We start from the raw sequence: 20,241 nt of genomic DNA, 5'->3' as shown, positions 1-20,241 counted from the left end.
AGGGCTCACCTGGAGGCAGAATAAGGAGAAAGAGCAAAGCAAGAACACACTTATCCATCAGAGAGCACCTGTGCCCAGGCTCCAACAAGCTCCCATTAACTCAACTTCAGTAAGACAAAACCAAAGCTTCCTGAAGCTTATTCACGCCTGTGACATGCATGTGATCAATAAAGAACTTGTAAGGAGGTTTCTCTGTGAATTAGTCAGCAACATAGCACTTCAAAGAGGCTGACATACTTTTCACAAAAAGAAGAAAAAAGAGAAGGTCAACAGCACACTTTAACGTGAAAGGCAAAGACGTAACAGAAGAGGCCACCAGCAAATTGAAGTCACTCAATGATACCTCTGTGACCCTCCCTCCAAAGGTTAGGACTTCTTTCCAGCTACACAGAATTTACTTTGATGTACCTTATGCTACTTGCCATTCTAAGTACCACTTCAAACCAACCAGCTACTAAACGCAAGCCTTCATCATTGTGCCTTTTGTAGAGAGGGCTCTCTCTGCAGAGAACTGGATTCCAGACTGGACAGATTATCCTAACAGTGCCAGTAATCCTTGAGTTGACAAAGCAACTTCCACTTTTATTAATAAATATAGCATTCATTGCAGCATTCCTAGTTCAGAAATAAACGAGATTTTCCAAGCCACACTCCCAGGAGGTGAGAGACTCAGGGGCTTGGTTCCTGTCCTTCAGATCACTCTCCACCTGCTACCTGCAGCAACACACTCCTTATCCCGGATCCTGGGCACCACAGCTGGCTTCGTGACCTGAGGCCACTTTTACTGGGCTTCTCTGCACTTCAAGTCCCTCCTGTGTAAAATGGAGTCAGAGGGCATAAGGGTCTTTCCAACGTTCACTTTCCATGTTTTTAAAAAGAAAAGTTACAGCAAAAGATTCTCTCCCTCCATGGAAAGACAGGATGGGTATAAGTGCCTGAATCAGTCATAATTCCAGTAAGTCTGAGTAAAGGCATAATTGGAAGGACGAATGCAAGTATTCTCCCACACTGACATGTTAAAAGCAACTATTTAATAAACATGTGCTTTAAGGACAACACAAATCTGATTTTTCTAATACATGAATCAAGTCAATAGTAAAATTATTATGGATCAGTAAAGCAGATAATTACACTGATAATTAAGTTATTGGGTGAAGTCAAGCTTTCCAACAAACCGCTCCAACACTCTGGATCCAAGAGAACTGAAGAAAGAAAAGAAAACAAAACCTCTTTTCCGCCCCAGTTCCCTGATGGCTCCCCAGCCTTTCTTTCCCCCCAGTACAAAGTCAAGGGCTGCTCAGTAAAACAAGATACTCTGTATTTAATTTCCCACAATGGGGGCGCCTGGATGGCTCAGCTGGTTAAGTGTCCCACTTTGGCTCAGGTCATGATCTCACGGTTTGGTTCCTGAGTTCGAGCCCCGCATCCGGCTCTGTGCTTAGAGCCTGGAGCCTGCTTCGGATTCTGTCTCCACCTGTCTGCCCGTCCCCTGCTCGTGCTCTTTCTCAAAACTAGATAAAACTTAAAAAAATTTAATTTCCCACAAGGGTATTGTAAGTTTTCTCACACTGCTGTAACGAATTACCACAAGCTACAAACACAGATTTGTTTTCTCAGACATGCTGGTCTAGAGGCTTGCCTCGTTTCTCTGCCCAAGCCTGGAGAGGCCAAAATTCAAGGGGCCACTAGGGCTATGTTCCTCGGTGAGGTTCTAGGGAAGATGGTTTCCAGGGACATTTCAGGCTGTTAGCAGAATGGAGTTCCATGGGACTATAGGGCAGAGGTCCCCATTTCCCAACTGCTCCTACCAGAGCTATTCTCAGCTTCTAGAGGGGGGCCCACATTCCCTGGCTCACAGGCCCTGCCCCCATCTTCAAAGAAAGGAATGTGGAGTCCTGCCTGTGCTTCAAACTCCCCAGCCCCTTCTTCCTGCACACTGCTGGCAGTCTTTGACCTTCGTCTTCCACCTTGAAGGACTATTGTGATTATCTTGGACTGTGGGGCAGGCCCAACGTAACCCCCCTATTTTAAGTTCCCAGACTTCAATTCCATCTGCAAGGTCCCCTTTGCCATGTGAGAGAACACATTCTCAGCTCCCAGACATCAAGGCATGGACATCTTTGATGGGGAGGAAGCATTCTCTACCAACCAAATCATAAATACATAGAAGACAGAAATGTATCTTTTGCAAAAAAAAAAGTAATTCTGCCCACACCACACAGCGGAGATTTAGCCTAAATAGCCATGAACAGAAAAGACCGCAGCAATGACCTTGTGATGATTCTGAACAGACACAAAAAAGCCCATTTGTTGTTAGTGCTTGAAGTGATGAAAACGTATGTTAGGATTTGAGAAAACAAAAATGTTAGTGTCAAACTACAATAGCAGAAACCAAGAAAAATGTGATATTCTGAATCAACTTCAACTTTCTGGGATTATTCACTATCAATCACACCTCAAAGTTTAATTTTAAAAATACCATAAAATATCTTAAAACCCACCTTAAAGCCTCTCACACAAATCGGAATGGAGAAATGGTGATAATTATTCCCTTTCAGATCTTCAACCAGCACAGGTCAAACTGTCTAGTTTAAACACAGCAGTAGAGATGTCAACATGTAGGGGATTTGAAAGAAAATGTACTTAAATAAGAAAGTCTACTGTTTACTTTGTGTGCAGAAATCAAAGCTAAACCCAAAAAGGGCAAAGAACAGCTCCCAAATTGCAATGGCAAAACCATCAAAAAGCTTAGAAAACCATAGAAGTATTGGTTACTCAAAATTTATAGAAATATAGCAGTTAAGGGGCTCCTGGGTGGCTCAGTCAGTTGAGGGTCCGACTTCAGCTCAGGTCATGGTCTTGCAGTTTGTGAGTTCAAGCCCTGCATCAGGCTCTGGGCTGACAGCTCCGAGCCTGGAGCCTGCTTCAGATTCCGTCTCTCTCCCTCTCTCCCTCTCTCCCTCTCTCTCTCGCTGCCCCTCCCTTGCTCACACTCTGTCTCTCTCCCTCTCAAAAATAAACGTTAAAAAATTTTATTTAAAAGAAATATAGCAGTTAATGATCAATTCTTGCTGTTAAAACTCAAACTATATAACACATGAGATAATCACCTAGATATATGTATAAAAATTATTCATGTCAGGAGTGATAATATTTAACAATAGGATTTATAGTAAGTATGTAAGTCAAAAATTTTAAAACATTCCATGGTCTGAATAATATGAACTATATATGGTATAAAACTGTTCCCAAGTGATGCAAGCTGGAGTGCCAATCATTCAACAAACCATGCTAATAATGTATTTCCAAGTCATCTGTTAATTGTTAGAAATTACTGGTGTGATCCTTTATTTGATATAACTGTCACAACTAAGCCATGTCTGAGCTAGGATTCAATAGAACTAAACTCTTCCAATAACGTCCCCCATTTAATTGAAAGCCAACAAGTAAATAGAGTCTTGATATAGAGATATCTTCTATTGAACTAGTATCAATTAAGCTCAATATTTTCCTAGCCCCAATACTGTAATTTTTAAGTGTTATTTTTTTAATGTGTATTCATTTTTGAAGGACAGAGAGAGACAGAGCACAAGCAGGGGTGGGGCAGAGAGAGAGGAGGACACAGAATCTGAGGCAGGCTCCAGGTTCTGAGCTGTCAGCAAAGAGCCTGATGTGGGGCTTGAACCCACGAACCGTGAGATCATGACCTGAGCCGAAGTCTGATGCTTAACTGACCGAGCCACCCAGGTGCCCCAACCAGTACTGTAATTTTTATGTTCACTATTTCTATTATTACCAACACCATGAAAACCACTTATTGGGCTGTCCTATTCAATTACTTAGCTTCATTTTACAAAATTTTGTTCACCTTCAATCTATGTGCTTTGAAAACATCAGTTGGTCAAACTCCAAAGATAACTGTTAATTATATTCTTCATATGTATCAAGTAAGTGTATTTTCATGTAACCTGGATAATTTAATAGTTCTTCTCTTAGAATTTTTTGATTTTAAGTTTGTTTCTCTAATATTCTCTGCTTCTCTATCACAGGCTTCTGTATTTGGTTTTATATATTCTATCACCTACTTGTCAAGTAAAAATATCCATTTTAATAACTGAAACTTTTTCTCTTCTAAAACCAAAGAAATAAGAATGGTTAGAATGCCATGTAATAAAGCCAAATCTCTAAAGTATTTAATCATCTAAATGCTATCCCACAGTTCCTATTAAAGCAAATATTCAGGTCTTTGATTTCCAAAGTGACTTTTGTGTCAATAATGCCACAAGCTGCCCATCTCACTGAAACCATGTTTCTTGAATGACAGTAAAGTTTAATATATTTCAGACTTGGCTCCTTCCCAGCTCCATGAAATCAAAAGTCATCACCTATCTTCAAAGTCTTGAACACCATATTTTAAGCAAATTTTTAAATCATTTCTATGTGAAATAGTTTGAGCCTTGTCAATAATGACTGGAATTTTACTGCCCTGATTTAGGAGTTTTACAAGAAGCTGTTCTCATCTAATTCATGTTTTGTAAGAATCAAGACCATAACTTTAAACTGCCATGGTACATTCAGGTAAGAGCTATTTTTTGAAGTCTCAACAAACACTAAATCAGAATATTATTTTAAACTATGAAGTATGTTGTTGGTATCTCAAATACTTTTTCCTTTCCTTTAACAATACTCTGATTTCTTTGAAGTTATTTCCATTTCTTTGAAACTTATGCTTATATTTTTCCAGTTCTGAGATACATTTGACATATAACATTAAGTTTAAGGCATACAATACGTGAATTTGATACCCTTATATATTGCAAAATGATGCAACCATATCCTTAGCTGATGCCTCCATCATGTCACATACTTACCATTTCTTTTTTGTGGTAAGAACAGTTAAGATCTACTCTTAGCAGCTTTCAAGTTTATAAAACAGTTTTATTAACTATAATCATCATGCTATACTTAAGATCCTCAAACCTTATTCAAATTATAACTGGAGGTGTGTAAGTGTTCATAGACTTTGACAAGCATCTCCCCATACCCTCAATCCCTTGGCCTCTGATCCCATCATTCCAGTCTGTTTCTATGAGTTCAGGTGTTTAGATTTGAGATCTATATATATATGATCAGTAGTATTGAGCTTTCTCTCTGACTTATTTACTTAGCATGATGTCCTCAAGGTCATTCTATGTTGTCGTAAATACAGGATGTCCTTTCTCATGGCTGAATGATATTACATTGTATATACATATACAGTTGGCCCTTCAACACAGGTTTGAACTGTGAGGTTCCACTTACAGAGATTCTTTTTCATATGGTAAAGTCCTGTACATGTAGTTTCTCTTCCTTAGGATTTTCTTAACGTTTTCTTTTCTCCAGTTTACTTCTAAGAATACAGTATATAGTACATATAACGTACAACCTAGCTGTTAATTGACTGTTTATGTTATCGGTACGACTTCCAGTCAACAGTAGGCTATCAGTATTTAGGAGGAGTGAAAAGTTATATGAAGGTTTTCAACTGTGTTGGTGGTGGTGGGGGTGGTTAGTACTCCTAACAGCCATGTTGTTCAAGGGTCAACTGTGTACCTTATCTTTACAAACCACTCGAACTGCTGACAGGCACTTAGGCTGATCCCATATTTGGGCTATTGTGAATAGTGCTGCAATGAACACGAGGGTGCAGGTATCTCTTGGAAACGCTGTTTTCGTTTCCTTTGGATACACACCCAGAAGTGGAATTGCTGGATCATATGGTAATTCTATTTTTAACATGAGAAACTTCCATATTGTTTTCCACAGCGGCTACACCAATCTACATTCCCACCAATGGGGGAATTTACATTCCCAGTGTGTGAGGGTTCCCTTTTCTTCACATCTTCACCAACACTTACCTCTCATCTTTAGGATATCCATTTTAACAGGCATAAGGTGATGTTTCATTGTGGTTTTGATTTGCATTTCCTTGAGCATTGGTGTCCTTGAGCACCATTTCATGTGGCTGTTGGCCATTTGGAGGTCTCCTCTGAAAAAAGGTCTATTCAAATGCTGTGCCCGTTTTTTTTTAATCAGTCTGTTTTGTTATCAAGTTGTAGGAGTTCCTTTGGATGTTAGACTTTGGATATTAACTCCTTATCAGATACAGGATTTGTAAATATTTTCTCCTACTCTTGAGATTGCTTCTCCATTTTGTTGACCATTTCCTTTGCTGTGCAGAGGCTTTTAGCATAGTGTAGTGCCACTCATTTATTTTTGCTTTTGTTGCCTTTGCTTTTAGTGTCAAGAAATCATTGCCAAGACCTAAGTCAAGGAGCTTATTCCCTATACTTTACTCTAGGATTTTATGGTTTTAAGTCTTATACTCAAGCCTTTAATCCACTTTGAGTTGATTTTTGTGTAGGATATATGATAGGGGACCAGTTTCATTCTTTCGCACGTGGCTGTCCAGTTTTTCCAAAACATTTTATAGAAAAGACCAGCTTTCCCCCTTTAATTACTCTTGGCTCCTTTGTCACAAATAGACCATATATGTGTAGGTTTATTTCTGGACTCTATTCTGTTCCATTGACCTACATGTATGTTTTTATGGCAATACCATCCTGTTTTGATCACTATAAGGTTTGTGATATGGTTTGAAATCAGGAAGCATATCTCCAGCTTTGTTCTTCCTCCTCAAGATTGCCTTGGCTATTCAGGGTCTTGTGTGGTTCCATACAAATTGTTTATTCTACTTCTCTGAAAATTACTGTTGGAATTCGGATAGTACTGCTTTGGCTAGTATGGTCATCAATGTTAGCTTATGCTCATGGGTTAGAATTATTCTTTCCATTTGTGTCTTCAATTTCTTTCATCAACATTTTATAGTTTTCAGTGAACACATCTTTCACCTCCTTGGTTAAACCTATTCCTATTTTTTCTTCCTGATGCAACTGTAAATGAAATTGTTTTGATACCTGCATTTGTTACTGATTTTTGTATATTGATTCTATATATCGCAACTTTGCTGATTCATCTTCGTTCTAACAGTTTTTGGTGTAGTCTTCAGGGTTTTCTATGTATATATAATGTCATCTGCAAATAGATCATTTTACTTCTTCCTTCCCAGTTTGGGAGACTATTTCTTTTCCTTGCCTAATTGCTCTGCCTAGGACTTCTAGTACGATATTCAATAAAAGGATCCTGAGTGGGCATCCTTGTCTTACTCCTGACCTTAGAGGAAAAGCTTTCAGTTTTTCAGTTGACTATGAGATTAGCTGTGGGCTTGCCACAAGTGACCTTTATTATGTTGAGGTACATTTCTCTGTAGCCAATTTGTTGCACATTTTTAGTCATAAATGGATGTTGATTTTTTGGTTTTTTTCCCCTTAATCTTTGAGATCATCCTGCAACTTTAATTTCCTATTGTTAACGTAGTTTATTTGCTGATTTGCAAAAGTTGAATCATTCATTCTTGCATCCCAGGAATAAATCCCACTTGATCATGGTGCATGATCTTTTTACTGTACTGAATTCATTGACATTTTGAGAATTTTTACATCTGTGTTCATCAGGGATATTGCCGTGTAATTTTCTTCTCTTATAGTGTCTTTGGTTTTGGTATCAGGGTAATGCTGGCCTTGTAAAAGGGAGTTTGAAAGTATTCCCTCAATTTCTTGGAAGAATTTGAGAAGAATGGTTATAAAGTCCCCTTTAAATGTTTGGTAGAATTCAGCAGTGAAGTCATCTGGTCTTTACTTTCAATTAGCAATCAAACCCCTCCACAATCTCCTTAATAGTAACTGGCCTGTCCAGATGTTCTATTTCTTCAGGATTCTGTCTCAGGCTGTATTTCTAGGAATGTATCCATTTCTCCTATGTTGATCAATTTGTTGGCAAATATTTGTTCATGCTAATCTCTTATTATCCTTTTTATTTCTGGGGTAGCAATTGTAATGTCTTCCTAATTTTGAGTCATCATTTCTTGGGGAGTCTAAAGATCTATCTTTATCTTTTCAAAACACTAGCTATTAGTTTGGTTGATCGTTTGTCTTTTTTCTATTTGTTTTGGCTCTGATCTTGGCTATTTCTTCCCTTCTACTGACTTTGGGCTTAGCTTGTTGTTCCATTTCTAGTTCACTGAGGTATAGGGTCAGGTTGCTTGTATTTATATTTTGTTAAAATAATTAAGCTGTATTCCCTTCTGTAAGTACACACTATTTTAGGTTTATATTCCTGTATAGTACACAAAGATATTCTAGGCTGCAGTGGATTACTAGTTTTTTTTTTCAGATTCAGAATGTTCATGTTGATGTGATCTAGAAGGATAAAACTTACCCACACCTTGTTGCTCCTGTACAATAAAATGAAATTCTTGAACTTATAAACATCAAAACACCAGACGCCACGAAACTCAAGAATAGTCCGTTAACAATGAAAGAACACAAAGGTAAAAAAAACAACCCACTAGTTAAAAGCTGCATTAAATAGTCTGAGGATAATGATACACAGATGACTCCTATGGCACAGATGTCTGCGGCTTCCTAATAATTGCACAGCAGAGAGATGCCACCCACGGCACCAAGACCCAGGCTGTACAGACAGGATTTCAAGAGCAGACCCCACTACAGCCTACAAAATTAGCTTGAACGAATGAGTTACACTGCAATTTATATTACCACTTCTCATATTACTACTGTATTATTCATGGATACGGAAGAGTGTTAGTATCAACCAGGAGGGCCACTGCAGTGTGAACAACCCAAGAACAGTCCTGGCCGCAACAATCACATGAAATAGTTCTTCTTGCTTTAACACTGTCACTTGGAGACCTTTGATATTTTTCCATTCTGAAACATGCCAACTGGAACAAAATGATACTGTTACTTTTAAGAAGTAAAAATGCCCAAAACAGGAGATTTCAACAAAGCATAGCCTAGAAGGGAAAACCACGATGACGAGTTTTCCTCTGTAATGTTGCTAAATTTAAACCATGTTGCTACCAAAATAGTCACCACCATCACGACCCTATTTACCGATTAATTAAGAGCAAAACAGTTGTCCCACAACCTTAAAAGGAAATGAACAAAAATGGACTTAAATTCTTAGTCCTATTATATCATGTCCTCTAACTTAAAAAAAAAAAAAAAAAAAGAGGAAACAGTGAAGGGTGTTAAGTTTATTTATTGAGAGAGAGGGAGAGAGAGAGAGAGAGGCAGCAGAGAGGGAGGGAGACAGAGAATCCCAAGCAGGCTCCACATGGTCAGTGCAGAGCCTGACACGGTGCTAGAACTCACGAACCTGAGATCTGAGATCATGAGAACCTGAGCCAAAATGAAGAGTTGGATACTTCACCAACTGAGTCACCCAGGCACCCCTCAATGTTTCCTTTAACAAAAAACCCCAAATCTCTGTTCCAGATCTCTCTGCTCTCCTGGCTAACTCCTCCTAACCCCTCACCTCCAAGCTCAGGTGCCATGCCCTCAGAGGCCCTTCCCTGTCTACCCAATCCAAGCTCTTGCCCCCCCTCCCCCTGCCCACTGTCCTCACAGCTCCATCGTCTTTTACTGCACTGCACTTCCCACAACATGCAGTTAGCATGTATTCACATGAGAACTTAGTGTCTGCCTCCTCACTAGACAATGTACTTCATGCAGACAAGGTTTGCACACTGCAGTATATCCAATACCTAGCATGATGCCTGGCCATAGAAAAGTGCTAGATAAATATTTTTTGAATAAATGAACAGTAAATAAATTGCTAAATGCCAAAAGCAAAACAAGACTTTCGGTTTTCTTTGAACACATTATATATTAGGTGAAGTATCTTGGAGTATTACTATTTCAAGAGCAAATACGCACACAAATAGAGATTACACAGAGATTACACAACAGTAGCACATATTTACCATCCTGATCTGACTTTGCTTGGACTGTGGCATGCATGGAAGACGGAGACCCCATTCTCCAGCAGCCACTACCATCAACAAAAGGGTACATCCTGATACTCCACTGGGCTGTGGGGCAGAAGGAAGAAACAACATGGAATGTGAGCACTTGGCCTCTTGACTAACAATGGTAACACACCTACCCTTTAAGATCTCCTGTTTACAGCTCCAATCAAAGATGACCCTTTCACTGCCAGTATTGCACAATCAAATTTCAGGGCAGATAAACCACTACTGATTCAGGTCAAACAGCTTTTGTCAAGTTTACCACAGACCCTGGCATTCTGACAGGAAATGGGGTGAGCAAGAGGGAAGAAAACACAATACAGGAGGGCCTGGGAAGGGCCCAGAGGCAAGGACTCACCAGGAGGGCTAACCGGCAGGTACCTGAGAAAGGAAATCCAGGGTAAAGTTGACACATAACTGGAAAAGCCAAGTAGACCAACAACCTTGACAAGAGTAAGGACAGGCTAAAGGGCTAGAGGTCTTGAGATCAGGTAAGAAAGCCTATTTATTCACAGGTAGAATGAACTGGAGGGTATGGTCACCTTCAAGTGACAATGGACTACAAAGTGCACCATATCAGTGGGAAAAGTGCAAGTGATGGTCAAATTGGAAGAGGTAAAATATTATGACCCATGGAGGCCAATGCATGGTTTAGCAAAGGTCAGGGAGAAACAGATGGGACTAGGTACTAAGTCAGTGGAATATGCAGAAGAGTGGACTGCAGGTCAGGGAGGTCAGGGGAAGCAGGGTAATCAGCAGCTTACATCAAAGTAGACTTAAGGAACAGACTAGGGGCGCCTGGGTGGGTCAGTCGGTTGAGCGTCCAACTTCGGCTCAGGTCATGATCTCGCAGTCTGAGTTCAAGCCCCGCATCGGGCTCTGTGCTGACAGCTCAGAGCCTGGAGCCTGCTTTGGATTCTGTGTCTCCTTCCCTCTCTGCCCATCCCCCACTTGTGCTCTGTCTCTCACTCTGCCAAAAATAAGTAAACATTAAAAAAAAAAAAAAGAACATACTGAAATGGAAACAGAAGGAAATCATTTTGAGTCCAATAAACTTGGAGAGATGGAAGAAAGGAAAAAGGCCATACCTGTGAAAAAACAGCATTCAGTTAAGGTGAGGCAGGAGGGGAAACATTTGAAGCAAAGGTTAAATATGTAAGAAACTTTGTCTAGGGGTCAGCAGAGCAGGTGGGAGGAGAGGCAGGCACAGCTGACCAGAAATGAGAGTTTGAGAGGGAACAGGAGTGAGGAATTTGTGAGCAAGGTGCTAGGCTCAGGTAGGGCAGAATACATTGCATGAGGCCCTCATTGTACAGATACCAGGATGAGTAACATGCATATAAGCAAAAGGCAGTAAGGGCTAGGTGATCAGCTCAGTGTGTCTGATCTACTCATCTCCCTTAGTCATAGCTGACTGACCCTGGCCAGGCCTCTCAGATTCCCTTTCCTGACAATTAAAAACCTCTAAAAGAGACAGAAGGTAGCTGGAGACAAGTCGCTTTACAACCCCCGTTAAACAAGACCCGCATTAACTCTTGTTCATACTCAGCAGAGCTGTCCCTATCCTAATCTTTAATAATTTCTCCAGTTTTGCTGTTTTTTTTTTTAAGCCACAATCATTTGTTGCTTATAACAGAAGTATCTTGTCTGATTCAGCATGGCTCCTGCCTATAGCCAACTCATTCATTTTATATATGAGGAAACAGAGGCTCTGAGAATGTATGATTTTCCCAGGTTACAAGACAAAGTTCCAATTTCCTCTTACTACTAGTAATGTAGACCATAAACACAGATTGAGACAGACAACTACCAAAAGATTCAGAATTTAAATAACTTCGGGTAAAATTCAGTTATAAAAAGTAAAACCTTTATGAAAAGTTAAACTGGAGCACATGGAGGTAGGAAGTGAATAAAGGAAAAGCCAGTGATCTTCCGATAGTAGCTACTGGAAGATCTATTACATATTCCAGCCATATTTCATATTCTATCATAACATGAAGCCTGAGGTGGCGCCTGGGTGGCTCAGTCGGTTAAGCGTCTGACTTTGGCTCAGGTCATGATCTCATGGTTCATGGGTTCGAGCCCCGCATTGGGCTCTGTGCTGACAGCTCAGAGCCTGGAGCCTGTTTCAGATTCTGTGTCTCCCTCTCTCTCTGCCCCTCCCCCACTCACACTCTGTCTCTGTCTCTAAAATAAACAATAAAAAATTTTTAAAAATGAAGCCTGAGTAATCAAAGATTTCTATACATTTTCTTAAATATGTAAAGCCATGGTATCAATATAAAATCTAAGATTAAGGAAAGTAAAGTTACTGAGCTAGAGGAAGATCAACACACAGACAAATGGAAGGACCAGGTCTATAATATCAGAACTTTTTTGGCTTAAAAACTTTTGTCTTTAACAGTCTCTTATGGTTTGCCTCCCTCCCTGTTTTTATATTATTTTCCTCTGAAACACAAAGAACAAACTGAGGGTTGCTGGAGGGGAGGTAAGCAGGGGGATGGGCCTAAATGGGCAGTAAGGAGGGCACTTGTGATGAGCACTGGGTACTGTATGTAAGGGATGAATCACTGAATCTACTCCTGAAACCAATACTATTACTGTATGTTGACTAATTTGAATGTAAACAAATGAGTTAGAAAAAAAACTTTGGTCTTGGTATCCTCCAAATATTTTTGCACTATCAAATACTTCTCATACTCATTAGCCTTCCAAGATTCTGTTATTTCACTTCCTCCTTTTCTCAGCATCTTTGTAAATCTGACTTCTTTTGTTTTCCTTATCAAGTGTCCTTCCCTTCATAAAACTTACTTTATTTCCCCTTCTCTAGCCAAGTTTGGCTGCTAAATAGTTATCTTTCCTGTTTTCCTAGTTGTTTCATATTTTCAGATCTAGCCATTCCCTCATTAATACAAGACAATCTTAACTGGTACATTCTAGCAAACTTTTTTCATGGCACTGCTTCAGAAACTCCTTCAGCAACAGGAGGTCTTTTAATAAAAAACATTAACAAAGGTCACCTGTTTCTAAGACTGAGTATCAAAACCACACATACTTCCACGAAGCTTTTCGATTCTCTCTGACCCACGGGTTTTCAGTAAAAATGGCATCAAGTCGTATTTATTCCAGATGGTCCAAACCCATTATGATAAATATGTATTAGCCAATGCACCATATAGAAATTTCAGGTAAATCCAATTTTTCTAGAAAAAGAAACTATATTACACATTAAATAATTGAATTAAAAGAAAAAACTGTCCTATCTAAACAAGTAGAATATATTACCCAGAATGGAAAGTCAGGTTTCTCCCCATTTATAGATCAGAAAATCATAGAAAAATTAACATTTTATAGACTTCAAAGCTATGAGAAGAGATATAGTAAACGTCCTATGGCACTTAGCTCTGTTTACTTCCAATCTTTCTAATAATGACCCAAATTCCGGTACATGTAGATTGTATAAAAACAGCTAGTGCTCAAAAAATAGAAGGAAAATGACAAATCTTAGTGAGGTTCACGAAGACTTAACACAAAAACTAAGTTAAGGAACATCATTTATCTTTCAATACAACTATTCTAAAGTGACGTATGTTGGTTCCACTATATCCCAAGCAGTGATCCATCAGGGGGTAGCGGGATGGGAGGGGCTGCCCACCTCACCACTCAGGGGACATGTGGCAATGTCTGGAGACCTGTTTGGTTGTCCTAACAGGGGATGGGAGTGGGGATGTGCTACTGGCATCCAGTGGGTCAAAGCCAGGGATGTGGCTAAACATACAATATATAGGACAGCCCTTAACCACAAAGAATTATCTGGCCTAAATGACTGAGAAACTGCCCCACAGAGAAAAGAGACTGAAAGAAAACAGCAGTGACGACAAGAAGTACCAAAAGTCACCATCTGCCAAGGCCTTCCCAATTCTGTAGGAACCACCTACCTTGGACGCTTGTGGCGTGGATATCACATGGACCGTGCTGGGTTTGACTCCATTAGCCTTTGGCCGCTTATAGAGAGCAAATCTGCTTTTCCTCCGGCCGCGGTCTCCATTAGGTAAAGCACCATTGTACCTATAAACAAAGATGAAAGAGTTCATTTACTTGTAGATTTTAAAAATTTTAAGAATAAAGGATGGAAAAAGGGGAGACACAGGGATGGTCATAAAAAGCTGCCCACTAAACACCCCATAGAAGGAACGGGCTGTAAAACAGACTTCAGCTGTAATGAAATTCAAATCACTTCCAGAAACTTAATTTAAGGGTGATGTACAAAGTAATTATAGGTTTCCTATTCTATAAAGTCAGACTCTTCAAATCTTTTTGGAAAGAGACAGTATAAATAAGCAAATGAGAATTCTGCAGAGGCTGTATTAGAGCTGGCTCAATTTAGCAAGTGTTGTTCTAATGGACCCCAGAGAAACACTCAAGAAATATTTTTAAATGAACTAGTTAGAAAATAGCATACTAATTAAACCTCATCTCTCACTCCCAAATCATGTTAATGTCTTTAGGATCTTTATTTGTAAGAAGACCAAATTTAGTTACTTGCAGTCTTAAGAGTTCTGAATTCTCTACATTCATTCCCATTGCTATTCGAACCGTATACGGTCAGGTAGGCAAAAATACTTGTGAAATCCGATTTTACGTTCGTCACAAGAGGGTTGCCCGTAAAGAGGCCCAGAAATAAAAAAAGAGGAGTTTTAGTCCAAACTGTCAAATAAGTTAAAAAGTCATCTGGAAAACAATGTTCTTAATGTAGCTCTCCCACATTAATACCTGAAGTTAATACCAGTGTTTAACATTTATTTATTTTTGAGACAGAGAGAGACAGAGCATGAACGGGGGAGGGGCAGAGAGAGGGAGACACAGAATCGGAAACAGGCTCCAGGCTCTGAGCGGTCAGCACAGAGCCGGACGCGGGGCTCAAACTCACGGACTGTGAGATCATGACCTGAGCCGAAGTCGGATGCTTAACCAACCAAGCCACCCAGGCGCCCCAATACCAGTGTTTAAAAGAAATGCAGGGGGCACCTGGGAGGCTCAGTCAGTTAAGCGTCCACCTCTTGGTTTCAGCTCACGTCACGATCTCATGGTTCATGGGACAGAGCCCCAAATAGGGCTCCATGCTGACAGCACAGAGCCTGCTTGGGATTCTCTCTCTCCCTCTCCCTGACTCATGTTCTGTCTCTCTCAAAATAAACAAACTTAAAAAAAAAAAAAAGAAAAGAAATGCAGGACTGCAGTTAGTGATTCTTTCCATTGTACTTCTAACTCGATTAAAAGGTCTCTGTAAGTTCTGACCAAGGTCTCATGTTGCCACACTGGCATGACTATTCTCCATCTCCTTCTTTGGAGAAGTTCCTTTAAAGAAGAGAATAGAAAGAAGGGAAGGGAATCTTTTGAGTTTTACATACATAGGACAGCTCCTTCAGAACACCAAAGTCAGGGAGAGCACATCTAGTGGCTCATTCCTCTCCTCCAAGTCTTACCTCTGTCTCTGTTGAGCCCCACCCAGAAGTACCTGGTGGCCAGTATGGCGAAGGGGACATCAGGCTCACTGACAGTAAGAGTTGGAACAAAGGGGTTTTTTGTTACAATTTGGTAGCTACAGTTTGAGGATGGATTTAAATTATCACTCGAAGTTATTCCTGCTGTGTTTTTAATCTGTTCCCATTTCCATCACAAAGAAACACGCGCTACATAAAAGTGTCTCCAGAATACAGAGATGATTTATTTCCAGTCTCCTTTTTCTGAGGCAAGATCAAAACATACATTGTTTTCTTACACGTGTTTGTGATTGCTACTTTAATGAATGTACCCATAAGAAAACCACCATTATAAACCCGCTTTGCTTTAACATATTTCCCAATCACTTAAATCAAGATGAATATTTTGTACTAAGAAAAACATGTGGAAATCAATTAAAGCTACTAGGGCTCTCAACAATTTAGAGGAATATTTTCACCACTGAAGCCTCAAGGCAAATGGTACAGGATCTGGCAGGATTTCCCGGGCCCCGTCGAGTCTCCCCAGCTCTCTACTGCATCTTTTAAGTGCACACTAAACCTAGCAAGAGCGTGTCAGATGCTTCTCGGGGATCCACTCACCACCACACTCCCTCCTCAGGCATCCATCCCTTAACTCCCTAAGGTGAGCCTGAGCACCACGCGTGAGTGAAATGGCCAGGCCGGCACCCTCCCCACCACACTGTCGCTGAATGGCTGGAGGTGGACAGCTGGCCCACATTGGCCAATGACCTTCTCATCCCAGAAAACACAACACTGACCCTGAGACACACCCAGCCAGTCTCTGCGGATGTCCAGGGCTGCAAAATCGAAGTGCACAAACTGTGGGGATGTCACAATGTGTCACATGATGAAGCAGCAGAGAAGTGAGGAATGAAGCAGATGAACGGAGACAAGCAACAACAAGAGATAAAGGATCCTTAGGGCTTCTAGTGACCCAGATGCATGCTGACCCTTGTTCGTGAAATTCTTTCTAGTTTCGGCTAACTCAGGTTGGTTTCTGCTACCTACAACCCCAAAGTCCTATCTACCATAAAGGGGAGGATAAACCCGCAAAAAACAGACGTGTCATCTTACCATACGCAGAAATGTTTACGTTGCCCAAGCACGATACCTGCAGGTTAAGCAAACAGTAAGCCAGCCTACACACAGGTTACCTACTTACTCAATCCATCTAGACCATGCTCAGTAACAAATCCTACTGGAAATCGGAGGCATTTCCTATTGGAAATAGGGTACCAACGAGACAAGTTTCTAATTAGGTTAAGCTACATGGCGTTATGAATACTGAATGAATGACCAAGTACTAGAGCTACAGTGATGAGTATCAGTTTCCTTGTCTTCAGATCACTCCACTTAAAAGCAAAGAAAGGCATAAAAACTAGTGTGATAAGGTATGTAAACAACAAGATGCACTAGGGCACAAAGCACGTGGGAAGAAGCATGAAGGAAAGTTGCATGGAGGATACAATGCTTGAATGGCCTTTTTTGTTTGTTAAAATTTATTTTATTTGAGAGAGAAAGAGAACATGAGTGGGAAGAAGGGCAGGGAAGAGAGAGAGGGAGAGAGAGAATCCCAAGCAGGCTCTGTACTGTCAGCACAGCACCCAATGCGGGGCTCGAACCCACGAGCTGTGAGAGCATGACCTGAGCTGAAACCAAGAGTCAGACACTTAACTGAGCCACGCAGGAGCCCCAATGCTTGAACGGCCTTGAAATGTGAACAACACTACAGGGGGAAGGTGGGGCAATACTATATACAAGGACAAGGAGTATAGGCAGTTCATTACTGTGAAAGCAAAGAGTTCAAGGGAAGAGAAGTAGTGGGGCGGCGGGGGGGGCAGGGAAAAGGCAGAGGCCAGGTTACACAACAGCCTGGCACTCCATAAGGGGCATGGCTTTTTACCCTAAGGGGAATGGGGAGCTGGTAAGTTTAAGCAAAGGACTAACACAATTGGATATAAAGTCATCGCTAGGGCAGCACAGCGCAGGATGGACAGCCAGACTGGACTCAAGATGACCAGATGGCAGAAGAAGCCTACCCATATGGGAAGTGGAGCGGGTCACATAGTGGCCCCCAAGTCAATGGGACCATGTCCCAGACCTTTGTAAAAAGGGTCTTTGCAGATGTAGTTAAAGCCCTGGAGATGAAATCATCCTAGGTCACTGGAGGGCCCTAAACCCAAGAACAAGCATTTTCATAAAGAGACACACAGGGGAAGAGACAGAGAGGACCATGGGAACATGAAGGCAGAGACTGGGGCTAGACCCTCACAAACCAAGGAATGCGTGGAGCCTCCAGGAAGCAGGAAGAAGCAAGATCCTGCCCCCCACCCCCACCCCCTGGGCTCCTGGAGGCAGTATGGCCTTGCCTGCACCATGACTCCAGACTTGAGGCCTCCAGAACTGGGAGAATAAATTCTGCCCCCTTGAGCCACCATGTTGGTCGGAATTCGTCCTGATAGCCACGGGAAACTTTAACGGCCTAAACCCAAGCAGCAAGGAAAGGAACTGGAGGATTAGACAAAGCTTGCAGAGAGTTGTTTTCAGTGCTAAGTCAGCATGAGAATCACCAGGGAAGCTTTACGAACCTATGCACACCCAGGTCTCAAGAGATGCTGAGTCGGCAGTTCTGGTACAGGGCTCCAGGTGTGCACACTGTCAAAGTTCCACAGGGGACGTGCACTTGCAGCCACAGTTGAGCTCCTCGGTTCTGAAGACAAGTATCAATAGTATTTGGAGACCCATTTGGCTGCACGGAGGGAGGGACAGAGAAAGGTAATGGCATACAGGCTTCTGGCCTAGGCCAGGGGGATGGCATTATTAGGAAGACAAAAGGAATTACAGGGGTATCCCGGGAAAGACACGAAGGAGGCAAGAGAAGTTACAGTGTTTAATCAGTTAAAAGTCCAGTTCATAGAACAGAAATGTACTTCCATGATCTGGAACAGACTGGGTCATTGGTGACCTCACCCATCTTCAGAGTAAACAAGTAACACAAGCCAGCCCCTAGACCCTGGGTCTCCCTCTGAGCCTCCCCTCCCATACCACCTTCTCTTCACAGCCAAGAGAGCTCCTCGCCCACTGCCCTGCTTCTAGTGCCCATAGACTCTTCAATCCACTATCATCTGATCTTTGCCCCAAATCTAAAAGTACATTTGGGGATACCTGGGTGGCTCAGTCGGTTAAGTGTCCAACTCTTGGCTTCGACTCAGGTCATGATCTCACAGTTTGTGAGTTTGAGCCCTGCATCCGGCTCTGTGCTGGCAGTGTGGAGCCTGCTTGGGATTCTCTGTCTCCCTCTCTCTCTCTGTCCCTCCCCCCACGCTCTCGCACATGTCCTTTCTCTCAAATAAACATAAAAAAATAAAAGTACATTTGGTCATGTGTCACGCCACCACCCTACTCAACCCCCACCCCACTCCAAAAGTCTCCCACTGGCTCTTGTATCAGAGTGGCAGATCAGAGATGAACACAGATGCCCATGACTTCTCCCAGTGAGAGGTGAGTCTAGTTCCCCCCTCCCTACACCTGCGCTGGCCTGCGCTGGTAAGGGACCTGCTTCCCAATAGGATGTAGAGGAAGTGATGTTCTGAGATTTCCCAAGCCAGGTCTGAAAGAGCCTCGCAGCTTCTGCCTGGGTCTTTTGTGAGCCTTGAGCCGCCATGGAAGAGACCTGGGACCACCATGCTGGGGAGGCCACACGTAGGGGCTCCAGTCAGCAGTCTCAGCAGAGCCCAGCCTTCCAACCACCCAGTTAAGGCGCCAGTCACATGAATGAAGCAGCCTTGGACCTTCCAGACCAGACCATCCCTCAGCTGACGATCACCAAAGGGTACCAAATGGGGCAGAAAAACTGCCCAGCTGAGCACTGCCTAAATTCCTGACCCACAGAACGGTGCAATAGATAAGATGGTTGTTGTATCAACCCAGTGAGTTGGGGGTAGTTGGTTACACTAGAACAAGCCCCAATACTCCCTTCTCCCTCCTCACAGCCTCTCCTTCATCCCCTGATCTGTCAAGCACGGTCACCTCCTCCTGAACACCATCACATAATCTTCCCCTCCTACTTCCTGACTCCCCATCCAGACCAGGGAACATCAAGTCCGTCCCCACCACCTGGCACACTGCACAGGGCTCACAGGCACTGAAACCCACCCAGGGTTACTACATGACAAGACACGACCATCTTCTGTGTAATGGAGTAGAGCTAAAGATGTGATTCTGCCTACAAAGGCAAAAGGCTTCTTTCCAAGAAAGAAGGGCAGAATATCCCCTGGCCTGGCAAGCTCTTCAGCCAGTCAGTTTGTAGAAAGAATATTTCCAAGTGCTGCTGACACACCTGTTTTAGCTGCTTAACAGGGGCATTTTGATTCAAATCCACAAGTTGCTTTTCAAGCTTCCCATTAAAAAAAAATTCTGGAGACTTTAAAAACATCCACTTATTTAGTAAGCATGTGATGAAATCTTAACTCTTCACATACGCAGAGCAAATAGTTGGTGTTAACAGTAAAAGTACTTGGATGCTGTGAAGGACAATGAAAACCCTGTTTAAGAAGCCTCACAAATTGAGGGTTTTCCCTGGATTAAGATTCAGAGTTCGAATATTTTCCGTAGTAAGTGCACAGCAAATGCTTTGTGCCAAGAAACTCAGGGAGGGAGGTGTTATCACTCCCAGTGGACAGAATGGCTGAAACACAAACTTGCACAGCTAGGAAAGGACAGGCTGAACCTGAATCCACACCTACTTTTGTCTGACTCCAAGCGTCATTCCTTCCAGTAGACACC

At 41.9% G+C, this 20,241-nt stretch overlaps 1 protein-coding gene across 1 annotated transcript in view; it reads right to left on the bottom strand.

The window, feature by feature from the left end:
- PELI2 (pellino E3 ubiquitin protein ligase family member 2) overlaps nt 1–20,241 on the bottom strand; it is a 195,672-nt gene that overhangs the window by 126,295 nt on the left and 49,136 nt on the right. The window contains exon 2 of the mRNA XM_042989775.1: nt 13,870–13,999. Within this exon, the coding sequence (XP_042845709.1) occupies nt 13,870–13,999 (130 nt within the window). The remainder of the gene's footprint in view (nt 1–13,869; nt 14,000–20,241) is intronic.

The sequence above is a fragment of the Panthera tigris genome, chromosome B3, assembly GCF_018350195.1.
Source record: "Panthera tigris isolate Pti1 chromosome B3, P.tigris_Pti1_mat1.1, whole genome shotgun sequence".
NCBI lineage: Eukaryota > Metazoa > Chordata > Mammalia > Carnivora > Felidae > Panthera > Panthera tigris.
This window is presented reverse-complemented; position numbering and strand designations above follow the sequence as displayed.